At 42.5% G+C, this 21,822-nt stretch overlaps 1 protein-coding gene and 1 long non-coding RNA gene across 8 annotated transcripts in view; both read left to right on the forward strand.

Moving 5' to 3' along the window:
* SEPT7 (septin 7) overlaps positions 1-8,612 on the forward strand; it is a 71,587-nt gene extending 62,975 nt beyond the window's left edge. For all 7 annotated transcript variants that reach the window (XM_011362482.2, XM_011362481.2, XM_011362484.2 and 4 more), the window contains 3 exons: positions 2,896-3,031; positions 6,382-6,521; positions 7,545-8,612. In XM_011362482.2, the coding sequence (XP_011360784.1) occupies positions 2,896-3,031; positions 6,382-6,521; positions 7,545-7,584 (316 nt within the window). In that variant the 3' untranslated portion in view covers positions 7,585-8,612. The remainder of the gene's footprint in view (positions 1-2,895; positions 3,032-6,381; positions 6,522-7,544) is intronic.
* Positions 8,613-14,686: 6,074 nt separating this feature from the next.
* LOC111741250 overlaps positions 14,687-21,822 on the forward strand; it is a 15,754-nt gene continuing 8,618 nt past the window's right edge. The window contains exons 1-2 of the long non-coding RNA XR_002780940.1: positions 14,687-14,985; positions 17,862-17,974. This is a non-coding gene — a long non-coding RNA (uncharacterized LOC111741250). The remainder of the gene's footprint in view (positions 14,986-17,861; positions 17,975-21,822) is intronic.

Below are 21,822 nucleotides of genomic sequence, written 5' to 3' on the forward strand. Positions count from 1 at the left end.
GCAAAGCATAAAAAGTAGAATTCTATTGATTTGTATTTCTTAATGAGATGAATCATGTCCAAATTGTGCCTATGAAAATAATAGAAAAGTTTGTATGGCTAAAAAGCAAATTGCCCTAGGAGTTAGTACGTTATTTTATTTTATGTTAATAGTAACTAGAAAATAAATATTTTCAAAGATCGAACCAACTGGGGAATATCTGTAATTAGAATAGATATTGATCTGATTTGTTAATTAGGTGTTTACTATTTTATTGAATGACATACTGAATCTGAAAGAAGTCATTTGGAAATTTTATCCGTCGGTTGTATCTTATATTGTCTCGAAAATATTAACAATTTTAGAAAACATTCCAGCGAACTTTTAAAAAAGTCAGTTTCAGCAACTTATGGTGCTTTAGCTGATGGTAAGATGCTTTTCCTTAAAGCTATGGACCCACCAATGAATAACTGAAAAGGAATGGCTGATATTTAAATATGCGAAGTGAGCAAATGTGAGTTTAGGCTTCTCACTGATGCTCCATTTGTGTTACTCCCATGGGACTCTTCCTTCTATGATAACACATCTTTTAATAATGGTGATAGGGAGAGGTTGCGGTTGCATGGAGCTTGGTGTAGAAGAGGCAGAGTCGTGAAACAAAAAATGCTAGTTCTTCTAACTACTTCCCTTTCCTGTGTATCTGAACTCAGTGCATCCCAACATGCTGATTTCTAGGTTCAGTTTTTAGTTGGTGAACATCCCAAGTAACATGTTTCAAACCCCTAACACTACACTTTCCCTTAAATAGAAACACGTTTAGTACTGGAAGATAGAAGATACAGACAGTATAGGTTTCTGTTACAGTGCTTTGTTTAATCATTGAGGGAGACTTTTGTCACCTGGAAATTTTCTCACCTCCAGGTACACTTGGGATAATATACCTTAGGTAAGGGATGGGTGAGAGGGAGTAGACCTTTCTTCTGTAAGTAAAGTGAGAAATGGGCTTTCTGTAACTTGGAAATTTTCAGGCTTGTCACCTTAGGAGACTTGGTATGCAAGTTGAGGATCTGGAAACGGATTCTCTTAAAACTACAGAGGCTCACGTAACTCTTGGAAGACTTCATATAAATAGAGACCCCAGTTTGAAGACCACTGAACTACATAATTTCTTTGGTCCTTAAAAAAAAAATGTCATTTTATCACTTTCTTTATCACTTTGTGTGATCTCTAGCATCTGCAAGCAATTTGAGAAGGAAAGAAAATTGATAGTAAGGTCCTTTATTCAGTATCTAATTACTGAATGATCTCTGTTTTTTCATTGCCCTTATACAATGTATATAGGTATACAGTTGGCCCTTGAACAACACAGGGGCTACAGGTGCCAACCCTCCATGCACTCAGAAATCTACGTATAACTTTCAACTCTACAAAAACTTAAGTCGTCCTTCAGTATCTGCAGGGGATTGATTCTAACACCCCCAACAATACCCAAATTCTCAGTGCTCTTGTTTAATACTTTCTGTCTAGCTCTCTTGTCCTCCTCGTTAAGGGCCAGAAAGATTCAGCCCCTTAAAGAAGTCAGTATGTTCAGAGTGTGTCAAATCAGGATTAAAGCGACTCCTTCCAAGGCCTGATTTTGTTTTTCAGCCACAATTTGATTGTTTTACCACTTCACTGAGATAAAATTCACCTATTTAAAATGTAAAATCAGTGGTCAAAGCCTGTTTTTGTGGAGGCCAAATAAACATGTTTTATCAACCGTCAGAACAGGGCCTGCTTCTTTTAAGTTGTCTCTGTGGTTTGAATAGTTTTTCAGAGATCCTTAAAGCCACAGGAGCCCCCTTTTCTCTCCTCCCTGGGGCTAGAGTAGGTTACCTATGGTATTCTCTTAGGTCTATAAGTATACTAGATTGAACATAAAGCTCATCTGTATTGCTTTTCAACATGAAAATTTTGCACAAAATTGTACAAAGAGATTTGAGCCTGTGGACTTTAATGTCAATGGAGTAGTAAACTACTTTTATTTAATTAAGCTTGTGTCTATTTTTGGCATATCAAAAATAATTATGATATTTATTTGTTTCTGGTTCTGCATGTGTGTGTGTGTATGTTATCACTGAACATCTTTAAAAATTAAGAAATGAAATATTTGAGTTAAATAGAATCAGTTTTCAAGAACATCAAAGTTACCGTAAGTGGTCTAACAATACTCTGCATACCTAAATAAAGAGTGTTCTGGGTATTGACTTTGGTAGTCATTTCCAGAATATCATTTCAGTTACCAAAATAAGTTTAAATTATTATTAATTAAGTGTATAATTATGATGTCAGTCATCTTAGAAGAAGAGATTTTAACACTTGGATATTTGTAGAACTAAAAATATTCTGCATATATTAACTTGATTAACTTGCTCCTTTTTTCAGTTCAAAATTGTATTTAAAGAAAGTACAAAATGAAATGATTTTCTTCTGGTTTTCAATTCTGTGAATGTATTTCGGGAATATTTCCTTTCTGTTTTCCTTCTACACTTTATATTATGGGGTCATCTTTAGATCTGATATGCGCTATGTTTAGAGAAACATCTCACTAAAAGTTGCCTTTGTTACTTAGATCTATTTTCATGATAATTATTCACTAGCGATCCATGTTTAGATATGAAATTTTATGGAAGGACATCTAAATTATAAATGTTCATAAATTTTAAAATAAATAAATTTTTAACACATTTATACATAAATCTTCAAATCTGTTCTATGTTATGGTGTCAGAATAATTGAAAGGGTATTTTGAAACTTATTTTCAAGAAACAAAATAGATTTTAGTAATGTCATATAGCATCTCATTTGTTCTCATTACTCAGAGTTTTGTGTTAACTTTTTAGGCATTTAATTAATGGTTCTTAATGTTCATAACAGGAGCCCTCTGGCACAAATGGAAGAAGAAAGAAGGGAGCATGTAGCTAAGATGAAAAAGATGGAGATGGAGATGGAGCAGGTGTTTGAGATGAAGGTCAAAGAAAAAGTTCAAAAACTAAAGGACTCTGAAGCTGAGGTAATCAGCCTAGTATCTTCTCTATCTTTTAATAAAATTCACAGATAATGTAACCTTTCTATACATTTTTTTTTTCAAATTTAACGTAATACCCTAATGTAATAAAATGGAAAAATAAAAGTAAATACTGTTTATAATAAAATTTATATTTCTTAGGTAAATGGACACAAGTATACTTGCAAGATATAATAGTCAAAATACTTATAATGAATTATTAGTTATCTTGAGTAAGTTATGAGAAATGAAATTATAAGCCATTCCATATATTCAGAAAAGTGATGAAGATCAAAGTTTTGAGTCAATGAAAGAATAAAAACGTGTAATAGTAATAATAGTAATAATAATAGACTGAACTTATTTGCATATGATGAGAAAGAAAGAACCTTAATTGAACTAAAGACATGCCAGGGTAAATTACAGCATGGATTTGTTAGCATTGTACTCAAAATTATTTTTAAATATATGGGGTGACATTAATAAGAAATATTTTTAAAATAACCTTTAATGATAAAACTATATATACATGGCTCCACTAACATAATAATATTTGTTTCTAAATATATTACAAGGAGATTCAGGTCTGTTCTGTTACATCCTTATAGATGGATGGTTTCATTGCTTTTGTAATTACTGCATAAAAAATACTGAAACCCCTTTGACTGAATACATAACCAGAAGTACTCTAACCCATTGAGTAAAGAGAATACATGGAGTGAGTAAAGTATTCAGTAGTTTTGAGGAACTGTTTTTGTTCCACATTAAATGTCTTAAGTTACTGGACTTTTCATATAATCTCTTTAAAAAAAAAGGAACTTTCACTCTCGTTATATTTGTCATAGACTTAATTCAGTGGGGATGTGGAATAATTCCTCCTGGTTTGCAGTGCTGCAGTGCTAGCTAGCATCCTGGCACCTGTTGGCACCTGTTATGAAGGTGAAATTTAGGAAATTAAATTTAGTCTTTTTATTTGCTTATCAGCCTGTTATTACATCCATTTGACTCTACCCCCTTACTAATTAATAATTAATCTATATCAGAAGAATAAAAACAGTAATCAAGAATTTGTATTATCTCCACACATAGATTCCATTGAAAATCTAAAAGTAGTTGAATTTACATTTGATATGGACATATTTTCAGACTTACTCCTAAGAGTAAATGTTGTAAACAAATAATTATGAAACTGTAGCCAAAGAAGCCTTTTAAGAATTTTTATTATTACTGCGAATGGGGAAAAAGAGTTGAGAAACTTAACTTTCTGAAGAATGGAAGCTTTCTTAACATTGCAAGGACCTGTAAAGAGATCTGGGCCAAGTTTCCCCTAATACTGTAAGCCATTTAAGTATATAAATATGGTGTTGAAGAAAACCTATTTAAACTTGTTTAATACAGTTTTTTTTCTCAAGTTGATTTATGCTAGAAATATATGGAGCACAGCTGCTAATATCCATCAGCACAGTGCATCAGGCACTAAGCATCTTTCATATATTAAGTCATTTAATCCACACCACAGCTCTGTGAGGTAGATATTATTGTGCATCTCCCTTCTTTACACGAGAAGAAGGGTAAATTTACTTGGTCAGTGCTGCATATTTGTAAGCCGTTATTTGAACCCAGTTAATTCTTTGGCTCTTAATCACTAGACAAGTCCACAGTCAGGTATCCACAATTTCAAATCCTAAAAATCTCTGAACACTATAAAGCCAGACATGGAACTAATAGTTTTATTTCACTTGATGTAAATATTTACATGTTTTACTGCAAAAAAAGAAATAGTAATTTATTTGATTATAGGTGCTACCCTGGACAGCCCAGGTAGTGTTTTATAAATATGGTATATATAACTGTATCAGCAGTGTTGCCTTTCTAAAATCTGAAAAATTCTGAACTTGGAAATACTTTTTACTCCAAGGGTTTCTTGTGAGTGAAGGATTATAACCTGCACTTTTTTAAAACATGCAATTAACAGAAAAGGGAACTATATGTAACTGAAGTGTACAGGTAAAGAATGATGCATACCCGTGAACCTCCCGCCCAGCTTAAAATAAGACATCATCAGTTCATTTGTGCCTCTCCCCTATTGTATCCACCTCTCGTTCTCAGAGGTAACTATTTTGAATTGTGTGTATGTGATTCCCTTGCATTTTTTTTTTATTAACTAGAGACATTTTCCTATGTTCCTGTTTTCTGATGTCTTCTTAGCATAACTTCTTTGCTATATCATCAGGAAGCAGTTACCTCCAGTTTGCTTAAATTTATCTTAGAATGTTTTGTTTTATAGGAATTGTGTGAAATATTTGCAATAGGAATGAATACGAAGTCACTTTGTGGGTTTACAAAATAATTAAGAAAACAAATTGTACCCAGAATTATAATCCAAACTCTAAATATTAACTCACTGATGTAAGACAGTCTTTAATAGAGCATAATTACTGGACATCCGAAGATTTTGAATAGTTCTTACATATTCAGTGTAGGTAGATTTAATCTTTTTTTTATATATATATGACTGTTTTCTTCAGAAGTAGGTTGACTAGGGCCTAAATGAAATTATTTAATGAACCATTAGAGGAGCTCTTTGTTTCTGCAGTTACTTTGCATGAGTGTTTCCCATCTGTCAGCCAGTGTTCTTTATAGCATTAAATCTTAATGTAGAAACGACCACCTGCATTAGAACCACTGGGGCTTATTGAAAATACAGATTTCTAGACTTAGCATCCAGACATTCTAATTCAGTAAGTCTGGGTAAGGTCCAGGATTCTCTGTTTTTTAACAAACACTCCAGGCAATTTGTATGAAGACTGACATTTGAGAACCGCTGTTTTATAAGAATCGAGACCTCGCCATGACCTTGGAACTTTTAGGGCCTTATCTACCTACTTTCTTTCCACTTGTCTCAGCTTTCTGAACTTGGAATTAGGAGACAGGTTCAAATCCTAGTTCTGCCACTTTCTGGCTAATGATCTTGGCAAGTGGCTTAAAAGTCTACACACCTGTTTGCTTATCTGTACAGTGGGAGCAGTGGTGTCTTCCCTGCCGAGCCTCCTTCGGGCTTGTTTGTGATGAAAAATGAGATGAGATGTGTCTGTTATAAAGTGCTGTGCAACTGTAAGTAAGCCTGTTGCACTTTTTCCCCTTGTTTCCTCAACATTATTCTCTTTGTTCAATGACCTATTGGGTGGCAAGTTCTACAGGAGGAGGAATCTTACGCAATGCTTTCCAGATGGTACTCTGAATTTATAGCACAGGAGCTCAATGTTCATGTTTTAACATTAGGATGCCTGGATGAAGTGTACTTCTGCTCCTGAGTTCTTAAATAGTTTTATTTTGTATATCGTGCTGTGATTTAGCTCCAGAGGCGCCATGAGCAAATGAAAAAGAATTTGGAAGCACAGCACAAAGAATTAGAGGAAAAACGTCGTCAGTTTGAAGATGAGAAAGCAAACTGGGAAGCCCAACAACGTATTTTAGAACAACAGAACTCTTCAAGGTAACTAATATCCGATGCCCCAAAATGTGTGTATTACTGTTTTAAAGAATTATTTTCCTATTTCAAAATCAGGATAACGTTTTAAAAGACATCACATCCATTATCATGCATCCTAAGCACAATTATTTTCATCGATGAATATTTTTATATAGATGGATATAATCTCTCTATTATAACTATTTTTTCACTACAAGTATTTTCCATGACTTAAGCATCTTCATAATTATAATTTGGTAGCTTCATAACATTCTCCCCAGTCGCCTCATCATAATCAATTTCTTACCTCCTCCCTTTAATTGTTGGATATGATGGTGTGTTTATTTTTGGTGAGCATAGAGAACAGTGCTACAAAGATCTTTTATGTATGTAGGGGTATGTTTTGTGTTATTTCTTTAGGATAAAATCTTTAAGATAAAAATTTAGATATCTAATTCCTAATACAGTTCATTAAGTTACTCTCAATTTACACAAAACTCATTAATACTTGTACCTTAGTTTTTAAAATTTTCCTCATTAGTCCCATTTAAAACTGAAAAAGTTGCGTCACTGTAAGCGATTCTACAATTTACCCTCACTGCTACATGTTTCCAAGATTAGACATTTGTTCTATAACACTATCCTTTCATTAACTTTTCTCCAAGGAAGAGGAAAATACATTTGTAAAAACAAATGCATTTCAGAATGCAAGTGGCAGTAGGAGAAAGGATACCCAGTTTGATTTCAGTTGATCTTTTTTAATTTGCACTATTTCATTTGAGAAGAATTGTTCTCATATATTTAAAAATGGGGTTTTGTCATAAATTTACTGTTTATCCTGGAATTTTGTCACGTACTTGATTGTCTAAGAAAATACTACGGACTAGCACTGCCCTCATTGTTCATTTCTAAATATTTTTAATTTTTCAAATGAAGAAGTAGTGTTGAAAATCCAACACAGTTGTAGCTGGGGTAGCTATTGCTACCATATGTTGATTATAATGTGTATAATATAGTCATTTTGATTATTTTCCTTTAATCATTTAGAACCTTGGAAAAGAACAAGAAGAAAGGGAAGATCTTTTAAACCCTCTGTTGACCACCAGTTACATATTAGTTGCCAATATGCCAGCTTGGACATCAGTGTTTGTTGGATCCGTTTGACCAATTTGCACCAGTTTTATCCTTAATGATGGATTTAACAGCATGACAAAAATTATTATTACTATTATTTTGTTCTCGGTGGAGATTAAGATGCCTTGAATTGTCTAGGGTGTTGTGTACTTAGAAACTAACAGCTCTAAGTACCTTTCCTACATTTTTTTTTTTTTTTTTATTAAACATGTCTTCAATTTAATGCAAGAAAACATTTTACTGTTGTACAATCATGTTCTGGTGGTTTGATTGTTTACAGGATATTCCAAAATAAAAGGACTCTGAAAGGTTTTCATTGAGGATAAATTGCCATAATAAGATGCAAACTGTGCTTCTCTATGATAATTATAATACAAAGGTTCCATTCAATGCAGCGTATACAATAATGTAATTTAGTCTAACACAGTTGACCCTATTTTTTGACACTTCCATTGTTTAAAAATACACATGGAAAAAAAACCTATATGCTTACAATGCACCTAGAGCTTTTTTATAACAGCCTTTTTTGTTCGTTTGTTTGTTTTGGATTCTTTAAATATATATTATTCTCATTTAGTGCCCTCTTTAGCCAGAATCTCATTACTGCTTCATTTTGTAATAACATTTAATTTAGATATTTTCCATATATTGGCCCTGCTAAAATAGAATATAGCATCTTTCATATGGTAGGAACCAACAAGGAAACTTTCCTTTAATTCCCTTTTTACACTTTATGGTAAGTAGCAGGGGGGAAAATGCATTTATAGATCATTTCTAGGCAAAATTGTGAAGCTAACGACCAACCAACCTATTTCTACCTATGTGCAGTCTCTTTATTTTATTAGAAATGGGAATCATGGCCTCTTGAAAAGAAAAAAAAAAGTCACCATTCTGCATTTAGCTGTATTCATATATTGCATTTCTGTATTTTTTTTGTTTGTATTGTAAAAAATTCACATAATAAACAATGTTGTGACGTAATAGAGTGTGGGTCTTAAATATTCTACAGTTGGTAGACAAGACCGGACCATCTTTGGAAAGAAACTTGAATCTCAAATTTGCCAGCTCCACGATTGTCACTCTTATCTTTTCTCTTATATTTTGTTTCATTTAGAATGCGAATGTGTTGATTTTTCTAATCTATGAGATACAGTGAGTCTCTCTACTCATTATTACCTCATTAATGTTTTTTTCTCTGAGAACAAATCCCAACTCATTCACATTAGGGAAATTCAGGTCCCTGGAAACTGAAATTTTTTAACTGGAAAGAATGTGGTGTAATTTTCACGAAGGTCAGAGTATGTAGATTTTAACAACGCTTTATGGTATTTTAAGTATAATTTTTGCATCTTAGTTTATTACCCGAAAGTTTCGCCGTCTGTTACTTTTTGAAATTAATGATCCGAGCAGATGGAAGTAACTGATAATTCTGATTTGCCCTAATTTTTGTTTACTTCTGAGGCTGCAGGATTTAAATAAATCAGCATGCTTGAAAGATCCTTACTGCTTTTCAAAGATCTAAAGTGTGAAATATATATTAAGGAAGTTAGTCACGTTATAGAATCTTGACTTTACATGTAGACTCACCCCCAGAGTACTATTTTTAAAGCAGATCTCATGAGGCATTTAAAAACATGATTTAAGAATACTAGAGTAAACATTTAGCCTTACTTGATGGCCATCACTAGTTAAAAATTGTCTTGGAAAAGCATCGCTAATCCTAAAATGTCTTCTCCTGTTGGGCAGCATAACATGGTACAAATGGCTTTTTGAAAATAAATTGGCTATTATTCCAAGACCAGAGTCAGATGTTCAGGAATAACTAAGTTAAACATGCAGGGCTTTTTGTTTGTTTTCTTTCTTGTCTTAGGAGAGATTGGGTTTACACCTCTAACCAGAAAGGTTTGGTTTTAGGGAATTAAGAACAGCCTATTGAATTTGGAGAATGTAAAGTGAAAACGTTTATATAGACCGCTGGCCTAACTGGTGCCGTACTACTGCTTCTAGATACAGGTTCTTATAGTTAATCATTTTAAAATACTGTATATTGTTATACGCTGCCACTTTAGGGAAAATTCATAAAGTCTTTATCCATGTCATGCCTGAAGTTTTACCTGAATCTGATATAGGACTCATGCGACTTTACTGGGTCATTTGATTGTTGACTCCAAGCTTTGCAAGCATATTGGGGGCTATTTTTGTTCTGTGGCCTTTGGATTTCTGAGAACTGCTAAAAGATCGTTCATGACACATGTAACATTCAGGAAGGCATAAGTTTGTAAACAGCAAAATGGGCAGTGCCTAGCTAGTCTGTATTGTCAGAGGCATTATATAACTATCTTACTAATTAAACGGGATTGATCAAATAAAACACTAATCCCAATGAACAAATTGGGCATTGTGGAGGTAGAGTTTTACTGCCACCTAGTGGGGTGAGATCTAATTGTTTCCTTATCACATTCACAAGTAGTGGAGTTGATAACGAACTGGACATTTGGCTTGTTTCTGTGTAGTTCGGTTTGTAATCTTGGAAGCTGAGGAGACTCCTGCTTCGGACTCGTTAGCTTGGTGCTACATTACGATCTTCACTGTCTAACTCCCTGCACTTCTCATTCCTTTTATCCACTTGGAAAAACCGACCTAGAATGTGCAAGTCAGGGTATAGCAGGTGAGAAAACAGGAAAGAGAGTAAGGTGGGCTGAGGATGCAGCAGGAGCATAGTGCTGACCTAGCGGGTCATCTAGACTCGATCACCATCTCCAGGCCTGAACCTGTTTCCCTATTAAAATATGTTACGCCCGTATGCATGATTATAACTGTACAGTAATGAGTACGTGTACTACTGTGTTGATTCGAACATTATAAAAACATTTTAAAGAGCGGAAAAAAGGTTTACCACTCTTCTCAAGCCTCAGTGAATTCTCTAGCACACCCCACTTGGGAAGCCATCGATCTAGTAGCATGTAGATTTGTTAATATTCAGTTACTGCTGAATCCCTAAGGAGGTCCTAGTGAAGACTGCTGTGGTATCCTGCTGGGCGTGAAAGGAAAAATGATGGTCTGCCACTCGGGTAAACAAATCCGTTCTGATATGAAGCTTGCAGAGTACGCCAAAGTCGGTGCGCTTCATTCAGGATACTTGCCCTGCTCCTGTGGCGATGGTAACTATCCACGTATCAGACACTTGCTCTGTTCCAGTTCATGTTCATTATCTTCATTTCAGCCTCAGTAGATGCCAGTATCATCCATGTACTGAGTGGAAACAGTTTTGGAGATGTTTAGTGACTCATCCAGTAGACGGGGGTGGGGGGGTGACCAGCAGAGCTGCAGTTTGAACCAGGCTTGGTGGCCCCAGGGCCTGTGTGCTTCAGTCTTAGCTGTGCGACCACCTGGTGTGTGCTAGAAAATACTGAACACTAGTCATGTCGGTTCAAATCCCAGCTGTGTGAATTGGGCGTGCGACTTTTCCTTTCTGAACGTTGTTTCTTCAGCTGTAAAATCGAACCCCATCTCCTTTGCTGGTTGGAGATGAAGGTTACCTTCTGACTACATCCTGGACAGTGCCTAGACGCAAGAAATTATCCTTGAATGTTTACGAAGTGGTGATGCTGAGGCCATAACATATCGAGAGTTGTTTTCCCCCAATTTTAGGTGGTGGTTCATTTTCAGTAAGTCGCATGGTGCTGTCATAGGTCTCTAGCCCTGCCTCTTGGTACACAGAGAGCCTGGTGGAAGTTATTAAATGAAGTACGTTTCAACAGTAGGGCACACCATGGAAATAAGGTAAATTTGGTGAACAGCTGGTGTTATTTTTATGGTGCTAGTAATGGGAGTTATAAACTGTGTTATTCTTTGCAAATAATGCCGAGATGGTTTATCAGAGTATTTCCTCTCTGATGAACACATTGCTGCTTTTCAGGCAAATTTAGTTCCCATGGTTGGGGATTAATCCATAGAATGTTCAGTAGAAAATTCGACTGTTTTCAGCAGAAAATAGGGGCTGACAATTTCCTGTGTTCTTTAGAAGCCTTTTAAAGCTTCACAAGAAGAATGAAGACTATTCTTGGCCTGACCGTTTGCCCCATGGGGTGCTGGGCCCAGCCAAACAGCCGCGATTAGCAAAGGAGGGTCAAGTGAAAAGAGACCTTTTTCTGTGCCAGGCGCTCAGAGGGTAGCCGGAAAGCCCTTTGGCCACACAGAGCCCCCGTTTGAGATGCAGTGTTTGTGGACCTGCCGAAATCTAACGCCACTCAGGCTTTTGGAAATCCTTCAGGATGGGAGGGAGTCGCTGACACCTCTGAGAACAGCGCTCTGTGAAGACGGGGCTGATGGAGGGATGGGTAAGACACTGCCAACAAATGTTTTTTTTCCTCTCCCTCTTCAAAGGGGCGGGGCCTGCTTAGCTTCCTGGCTTCCAGGTGTGTTGCGGGAACAGCAGTTTCACGCTGGATATTTACAAGGAAACAGCAGAGCACGGCATCCCCACGGGTGAGGCGTTGGCTCCCCGCCCCCCCCCCACCACTGAACTGACTTGGTCCAGCAGGGACTTTTCCCATCGTTTTATTCTGTTGTCTTTGAATTTCACTGGTCTCTTTCATATTTAAATACATGCTCCACTCGACTGCAGGCGCAGAAAAGTTCCCTGTGTCTTGGTTAAGCCAGTAATTTAAGCCACTTGGCAAATGTTGAGTAAAGTGCTGGGTGCCCTGGCACAGACCCTGGTGTTAATGCGAGCTTTGCCCCCTTTGCAGAAGTCAAGGAATATATATATATTTTGGTTGGGAGTCGGGAAAGCTGTCGATTTTTTTCCCTAGGGGTAAATCTCATGAGATTATACAAATCTGTGGCTTAGTGTTTTTTACTTTAAAAACAAAAAAAAAACAAACCTCGTAATTAACATTTCAGGAACATAGTTCTATCAGTCAGACACCAAAATGAGATCCTCCTCAGACCTTCGTGTTGCCAGGTACAGCTGCCAGGAACTCAAGCTGGCATCTTCTCTCTACTTCATTTGTGGCTAATTAGAGTCCATCCCTCATAGTCAGGTGCTCCTCACAGGAGGCCACTGAGGCAGGCTCACCTCCTGTGACTACTCCATTCAGGTGGAATTGGCCCAGTTATATAGTTGATGTCCTAAAGACTTCTAATTTTCAGTTTTGGCCAAAAGTACTTTTTTCTGAGCAATTTTTGAGTCATTTGCAGCCCCATGCCCCTTATATTAAATATTTAGGTGCGTATTTCATAGAAACAAGGAAATTCTCAAGAGCAATGCCATAATCAAAGTGAAATTTAATGAGCTTTCAGTAAAACTAAATATTTATAGCTCCTCTTTGCTACTTTATCTCCAAATATATGTGTCCATCAAATTTATTATATACGTTGTATTTTGCATTGTAATTCAAAGTCCCCAATTCTCACTGTTGTGCTTTCACTCTCCAAATAAATTTAAATTATCACCTCGCGCCCGGAGCCGTGGCCCCTTTCTGTGCCAATAAACACCGGGTTGATTGGGTGGACTCAGTGACCCGGTTGACACCAGCATCAAGGGCCCAGGCTTCCCTTTCACTTCTCTGCACGGGTGAAGCCAGCTGACGCCCTCTTCCTCTCTCCTGCTCCCTCCTTCCCTTCCCTTCTTCCACTCATTCAATTAACCATTCACTCGTTCAGGCCATCCAACCTGCTCTGAGCTCTGCATCCCACGCACAGGACAGCCGCGGGCTTGGCTACATGTGCCCGCCCTACATGAGACACACTGGTGCCTGATGCCCGTGCCCTCCAGGAGCCCAGAGCCTCCGAAAAATGGGCAGGAAGCACCCTGAGGGGACACAGGGCAGGGCAGCGCAGGGCCACAGTCCAGAAAACGGTGGCGTCGACATTTGTTCCCCCAGGAGTGTCCCAGTGGCCGAGACCCTCAGGCTCCACTCCCCCGTGTCCTAGATGGTGCAGGATCCGGCTTCGGCCCTAGTTGTCCCCCGCCCCGCGCTGTGACTTCTCTTTGCAGCCAGATGAGACGGGAATCCCGCCATTTGGCAGTTTCCGGTGACGCAGCCGAAGGCGATGCCCCCGCCTGGGCCCGCGGGCTGGTGAGGGCGTGATCCGTCGCGCCCCCTGCGGCCAGGGCCGCCCGTGCAGGCAGGCTCCGCGCGCGAGTGGCCCGCGCGCCCGGCCAGCCCCTTCCCGCTCGGGCCTCCCATCTCTTGGGGTCCAGCGGGGGCTATTATCTGTGGAGACTGCCCCTGCCTTATTCCCACGGGCCGCCATTCGAGCGTCAGCAGCTGGCGGTGGCCGTATGGCCACACAGGCCGCGCCCCCGCCACGCTGGGAGGTGGCTTTCCTAGGGACTTTCCGAGAGCCAGCCTCCTCTGGATTCCACGCTGCTCAAAAGTTGGATTTTATTTTGCTTCAGAAATTACTTCAGGACCTTCTATTATTTTTATTTATTCAGCGGAAGAATTTTAAAAATGTTACAAAAGTCACAGACTCTTTGGAAACGGAGCAATTACAATCACACAAAAAGAAAACATTAACAGTCTGGCCGTTCCCCAAAAAGTCAAACACAGAACTACCATGTGACCCAGTAATTCCACTTCTGGGCATTTACCCAAAAGAAGTGACAGCAGGGACCTGAGAGCATGGATCTTCGCACATCCCGGTTCGTCGCAGCATTATTCACAAGCCCCCAAAGGTGGAAGCCACCCCGGCGTCCAAGGACATAGAAGTGGATAAACTACATGCGGTACATACACTCAATGGAATATTGCTCAGCCTTTAAAAGGAAGGCAATTCTGACCCGTGCTGCCATGGCTGAAGTTTTAAGAACATTATGCTAAGTGGAAAAAGCCAGACACGGGACACAAGAGGACAAATGTCTGATTCCACTTACGTGAAATCTCTAGAATAGGCAAACACATAGGGTCAGAATGCAGACGAGAGGTTACTAGACCCTGGGGGGGAGGGGAAGTGAGGGGTTACTGCTCAATGCGTACAGTTTCCGTCTGGGGTGTTAAAGATTTTTGAAAATAGTGTTGATGGCTGCACAACTTTGTGAATGTAGAATCACTGAATTGTATACTTAAAAATGGTTAAAATGGCAAATTCAATGGTATTATACATATTACCATAATTTTTTTAGATAGTGAAAAAAGAGGGAAAAAACCTTGCATTTATATCTCCATCTACCACGCTACCTCCCGAGGCCAGGGGCAGTCGAGCGACTTAACCGGCACATGGAGTTGTGTCATTGCAGTGGTAGGATTTGAGCGGGACCGCAGACGGATGCAAGATCACCGTGGGCGGCCAGAAGCCACAGCGAAGAGCCTCCCACACCCTCGCGTCTCCCTGGGGGCCGCATCGGGTAAGTCATCTCTTCCCCAGTCTTCTCCCTTGGCTTTCCTGTGGGATCTGGCTGGCCGTGGCCTGAGCCTGGTCAGGGCTTTGGTATGCTGGCCCCAAGCTTCCACAAGACAGAGTGACAGTGGCTGTTCTAGAACCCAGTGCAGCCAGTTCAAAGCTCCAACCAGCACAATGGGAGCGGGGCTCTGGTGGTTTCCCAGAGCTCCCCTCCTCCAGAGGTACGATGAGGCCACCATGGCAGCTCAGCTCCAGGACCGGTCCGCCGCTGCCCCTCCATCCCTGTGCCTTGTCCCTCTGAAAGCTCTCTCCACCCATCACCATCTGCACCCACTCCTGCCGTCACCTTGGAGGCTCCGAGGCCTCTGGGCTCCCACACTCTGCCTCGCCCCACCCCTCACCCCCCATGAGTGAGCACTGCCCAACAGGCCATCACAATTCTGCTTAAGTTAACGAAAACTGGGGAGGGGGAAAGTCTGAAGTTTGATACAGGTTCCCCCACTTTCCAAAAGTAGTGCATTCCTATGAAACCTTTCATGAGAGAAGCGGCGTAAAGCGAAGAAGCAATCACCACCTTAGGCCACATCTTGCTGCCCGATGCCCAAAATCAACGGAGATGAAGCGCGAGGCTCACAAACGCAGGGCAAGGCTGAGGGGCGCGGTGCTGAGACGTGCAGTCCCCGCTCCGTGCCGCTGCCTCTGTGAAGGCCGCCGCAGAACACGTGCTGAACGCTGCTGTCACCCTTCTTTTTTTTTTCTGTAAAAGTGAAATTCCTTTTAGGATTTTTTTCATTTAGCAAAAACAGGTACTTACGTAGGGCTTTTCATAAAAGCGAAGTGACATCACAGGAACTTTGGGAAAGTGAGAGGGAGCTGTGTTTTTTAAAAAAGTATTACGTATCATATTACGTATCATGAGAGACCAGGATTTTGCTGGGATCCTGGATTTCGTTCCCCTGTTTCTAGTTTCGTGTTGACTTGGATGGATGGGCGGTGGGGGCGCCTGGCTTTGAGGGTTCACAGCCCCGCTGCGTCTTGGTCTGGCCCTGTCCAGCCTGCCCGGTGCTGGGTCTTCTCCCTCCAGCTTCTCTCTATACTCTCGTGGGGGCCTGAACATCACAGGAAGCGGGGCCTGGGTACAGCTGGGCCAGCGGGAGTGGAAGGGACCCGTGGGCTGCAGCCGGGAAGTTCGCCGCCCGTGATGCGTCGCAGGGCAGCCGAGGACCCCGCGAGCATGCTCAGGAGGGAGCAGCCTGGGTTGGGGAGATGCTGGGGCGGCTTCAGGTGCTCACTCTAGCAGTGATCAAACAGGCACCCTAGCAGTGCCCACTTGGGGCAGTGGTCAGGGACAACAGGGCATCAGCCCCTAGTGGCTGGGGAGAGGAGACAGCACCTTCTCCTTGGAGCATCAGCCTGGCCGGATGGAAGTGGGGCACAGGGATGAGGAGTCCCCAGTGACTTCGCTGTGTCCTCAGTGGATGGGGGACCTCCCTCAAAAAAAGGTTTGACAGACACTGATGTGCTCCTTCTGGAATTGTGACCCCACACAGTAGGGTTATTTTGGCCACTTGAAAAACCTGCTGGCATTGACTGACAGGTGGCCTGGTTATGGGAATGGGCACGTGACGGTCCCCAGCTCGTGCCCCGCCCACTTCTCTGAATAAAATGAAGAGGGAGCGGCCAAGGGTGGGCCGGGAGCCCCCACCTTGGGAGAGCGGAGAACACAATTCCCAGTGGACACCAGGGGGCAGCACTGCCCCAGCATCAGGCTCCTCAGACGGAGTAACCCTTTCTGACTTCAGTGGCTGTTGGGGCGCTAAGTTGTGACTTCAGTGGCTGCCAGGGTGCTAAGTTCCTGTATCAGCATTTCTGGACTTTAAGAAGTAAAAGGCATTTCCAGGGCCATGAACTTGGTGCTGATCCTTGCAGCAGCAAGTGGAAGAATTTGGTCTGGGGACAGAGCCTGAGACCAGGTTGTGCTCCCCAGCTCTGATGAGAAGCAGGTCTTCCAGCTTCTCTTTGTTCGGTTTCTCCATTTGTCGGGCTGGAACAATCTCTCTCTCCCACCCGCGGCTTAAAGAACTCAGTGAGGTGGGTTTCCCCATGTTCCCACGGTTGCCCTGCGGTCATCCGCATTCTTGGGGCGAAGAAATGTGCTGGTGCTGCACCATCGCCGTGGGCTCCTAAGTCCATGCTTTGGAACTAAGTTTCCATGGGTGGAAACACGCGGCAGATGAATGACGCTTCCTGCTTCTGCAAGGCTGGGCCGGCAGAGCACCAAACTGGTTTGGCCTCAAAAGAAGCGAGAACCTGTAGAGTCAGTCAAAGTCGAATCTGGCCGGAGGGAGACCTCGCTGCATCTGGGTATCTCTTCTGCGTGTGGCAAGGGAGGGGCAGCTTGTGGCACCCACTGTTAGGCATCTGATTCCAGGGCCTTCCCTGTGCCAGTTCCGCTGCCAAAGGGAAACAACCCCCCGAAAGTGAAGGAAGAGAAGAATTAGGAGGCGGGGTCCTCGTAGCTGAACTTCTGGTCGACCTTTTTTGACAGCACAGCCCTGCTCATCCCCAGGGCGGCAGGGTGGCCCGTCCAGCATAAGGATCGATCTTGGGAGCTTTGACAGAGCCAGGCTTTGAACGTATCCCCTGGAAAGAGCAGGCAGAATGTGCTAGAATAATCCAATAAGGCCAAGCTCGCTTACTAACTCGTCCTTAGCTTTAGCCAAAGGAAGGTGTTGACGGTACACAGTTTTCTGAAAGGCATCGGGTTATAAAGGTTTATTCACCCCGGGGTATCTACATGGGTCTCGACCACACGCATCAGGTCGGTGCCAATTCTGGCTCTATTCCTTGGTCCTGAGCTCATTCCCTGACTTCCTTTAGGTCTCACTTTCCTCATGAGGAGAATGAAGACTATTATCTCCACCTCGCAACCTCCTTGTGAAGATAAAATGAGGCTGCTTCTGTCAAGGACCTAGCAGAGCATCTGGAACGCAGTGAGTGCTCAATAAATATCAGCGTAGCCGAACGCTGGCTGAGAGGTCCAGAAGTTTTGTTTTTTTAGTTTTATAAACTTAAGTAACTGTTCATCCTTGTGGGGCAGGGGCAGAGTGGGCTTATGGCTGATAAGGGAAAAATAAAAGGTACCTTTCTCCTTCCAAGAAAAGAACCAAACTTTAATGCTTGTAAGCTCTTGACCCACTTTACATTTGGAAGAGCCTTTGTAATTTTAAGGCTGGTGCCCCATCATGGCTCAAAGAGGCAGAATAAATGTGTTGTGTTTTGGAGGCTTGTAAAGGGGGTGGTGGCCTGAGCCTGCCATCTATCTCGGGGAGCTGGGAAGAGCAAGCCTTGAGCTCACCCGTGAGGGGGCGGTGGTCACAGAGCACCATGTAGGGGTCCCTGGGCAGGCGCAGTGGGGAGAGTGTGGCATTGCCCCAGGTGTCCCCTCCTTGGCAGAGCCCTGTCAGAGGGAGGGAGGAGGCCAGTGGGTGTGAGGCTCAGATGTGGGGGGCCACCATGCCCTGGACACCTGGAGGATCTTTTCCGGGCTGTGCGACCCCCACTCTTCCCCAGAATTTTCTGAGATCCAAAGGAGGAATCCTAAAAGGCCTGATTTAAACCCCTGCCAGCCCTAGCGGGTGGTTCCGACTAAATCAGAGCGGGGACGTCCGACGTCGTTTGCACCTCACGGAGGAAGGATGACCTCGGGAGGGAAATACCCACGTGACACGGATGGCACTCACCTGGTCTTGGACTCTCAGCCAGTCCGTACCAGACAGAGCCACCAACGTGTGTTTTGCATCTGGTCATTTTGGTTTTCTTGACTCCAAAGTCAAGAGAGGGCCGCCTGCCCTGGCAGCGATGACTGAGTCCTGAGCCTGGCAGAATGACTCCGCTGAGGCCATCCAGAGAGGTCAGAGAAGATAAAAACGACAGGCATTAACCACAGAGGTTGTCACAGGCACCATCAGACCTACAGGCAATGCCACCAGGCTGCCGGGAATTTGTTGGGTTCACAGAGAGCTCTCTGGGCCTGTGTCTGTCTTCTGTTGATTTTGAGTGTCCAGTATTGACCTATTCAGACCGTGGTACCTGGGTGAACTCACGCGGACTCACCCGGCAGTTTTTCGGGTTCTGATAAGCACAAACAGCCTGTGTCTGCCAGGAATGTCCTCTTTGCTTCCTCTCAGGATTGACATGAAAAGTAAATTGGTCTACTTAGAGCACTGATTCCTAATACACCCCATTGGGAAAACCTTTTCTGTATCTCAAAGCCTCTTAGGCTTTGTGGGTTTTACAGAAGAACCAGAACTGAGGGCCAAGCCACACCCCAGACAGTCATGGCCATGTCCTGGCCGCTGACCCTTCGGTGATAAGGTGACAAGAATGGTCTGTGGATTGTCTGTGTTGGAGCGATGGGGTGTGACTGTACTGCTGGTCACCGATGCTGGTGACACAGCTTTCTCCAGAGAGAGACATCAGCAGCTTAGTGCCTGTGTCCCCCAGAGAGATCGTAATCTCTTTGTAGAAGTGGTGAGGTCAATTATGACATAATCGGATAATGTAATAATGTGCACCTGTGAAGACTTCTACCTTTGAAGCATCCCTGTCGCCATGGGGGGATGTTAACGCCACATCCAGCCAGACGCTGCTTGGCCACTGCCTCTGCTGCAGAAGGCCGGCCGATTAGACAGAGGAGCAGGAGGCGGGCAAGCCGCATCCGAATCTACTCAAAGTAATTCTCTTTGGCAAAAGAAAACCGTTTCATTCCATGGCAATTTAGTCTACTTTTCAGACCTCGTGAGCCAAAGAGATCGCCCCAGGATCCCCAACTTTGAAATTGCTGGGGCTCGGCCTGTCCAGAGCACAGCGGGAGGGCACAACCCCCACGCAAACTGCTGGGGTTCTGGGTCTGGGGTTGCAGTCCCGGTCTGGGGTCGGGGTCCCCGTCCAGGCCTGTGACGGTTCCTGGGCGGGCTGTCTGGGAGTCACACCTTCCCACTGCCTCACACTCCAGCCCTAAGCTCATGCCCGAAGCCAGCTCTGGAAGCTCGCCTGTGCATTTGAGAGTGCCAGGGAAACTGAGTATTTGGGGTATTTAATATTCAAAAGAGCTCAAGAAATCCAAGAAATCCAAGCAGCTCAGCTCCAGGAACCCCCACTTCCATCCCGGAGGAAAGGCGTGGGCAAGCACAGAGCGAGGGGGCTGGGTCCCCACAGGCGTCCTCGGTCTCCAGGTGCCTCTAGAGCTCTCTCAGCATAGTTAGAGATCTGAGCCCCGTGTCGATGTCAGCCACAGAAACTCAGAACTGGAGGCATCACGACAGGGACCCCAAGGAGGAGCTGCCGTTGACATCGCTGAATAAGTAGAGGGAAGGATCTCTCTCAGATCTTTGCCGACACCAAGTGTCCTTTGGAAATAGAAAGAAACTTGGTAATGGAAGAAGGAAAGATGGGGCAGATCCTGGCATAAGGGTGGCCGCATAGATCCGTGAAACAGAACTGAGCATCCAGAAATAAACCCCCACATTTAGTCGATTGCATTTCAACGAGAGAGACAAAACAATGGGGAATGAATAGTCTTTTCAACAAATGGTGCTGGAAGAACTGGATGTCCACATGCAAAAGAATGAACTTGGGACCTCTGATGAACGCAAAATGGATCAAAGACCCAAATAGGAGAGCTAAAAGTAGAAAATGCTTAAAAGAAAACAGGGACCAATCTTCATGACCTTGGATCTGGCAGTGGTTCCTCAGATATTACACCAAAAGCAAAGGCCACAAAAGAAAAAAAAATAAATTAGACTTTATCAAAATGAAAAACTTTTGTGCTCGAAAGGACACTATCCAGAAAGCGAGAAGGCAGCCCAGAAAACAGGAGAAAATATTTGCAAATCATGTGTCTGAGAAGGGATTCGTATCTAGAGTGCGTAAAAAAAAAAATTTACGACTTAATAAAAAGACAAATAACCCAATTAAAAATGGGCAAAAGACATTTTTAATAGACATTTTTCCAAAAAAGATATACAAATCTATAAGCAAAGGAGAGGATGGTCAATATCACTGGACACCAGGGAAGTGCAAATCGAAACCACGGTCAGATACTGTTTCACACCCAGCAGGATGGCTATTGAAAGCCAGATCATAACAAGTGTTGGTGAGGATTTCAAAAAAGAAAAACTTCATGTACTGCTGGAAGGAATGTAAAATGATGCATCCACTTTGGAAAACAGACAGGCAGTTCCTCCAAAAGTTAAACATAGAGTTACCATTTGACCCAGCAATTCCGCTCCGAGGTATTAATCCAAGAGAACTGTCGACATGTACATACACAAAAACTTGTCCATGGCTGTTCATGGCAGCACTATTTTTAATAGTCAAAGGCAAAAAGAAAGAACCCAATGTCCATCAATTGATGGGTGGGAAAATGCTATATCCGTACGATGGAATATTTTATTTGCTATAAAAAGGAATGAAGTACTGACACATGCCATGACCTGGATGAACCACAAAAACACGCTAAATGGAAGAAGCCAGTCGCAAGAAGACCACGTATTGTATGAATTTCTTACATGAATTGTCCAGAAGAGGCAAATCTACAGAGACAGAAAATAGATCAGTGGTTACCTAGGACTAGGAGGTCAAGGGACGGGGACAAGAGGTGGCAGATGAGGACGGCGTGACAGCTAACGGGTGCAGGTTTCCTTTCGAAGTGCAGAAAATGTTCTAAAATTAATCGTAGTGACGGTGGCACCACTTTGCGGCTATACTAAAAACCACTGAGTTCTAAATTTTAAAGGGATGAATTGTAAGGTCTGTGAATTGTATCTCGGTAAAGTCA

The sequence above is a fragment of the Pteropus vampyrus genome, unplaced genomic scaffold (genome assembly GCF_000151845.1).
Source record: "Pteropus vampyrus isolate Shadow unplaced genomic scaffold, Pvam_2.0 Scaffold75, whole genome shotgun sequence".
Lineage (NCBI taxonomy): Eukaryota > Metazoa > Chordata > Mammalia > Chiroptera > Pteropodidae > Pteropus > Pteropus vampyrus.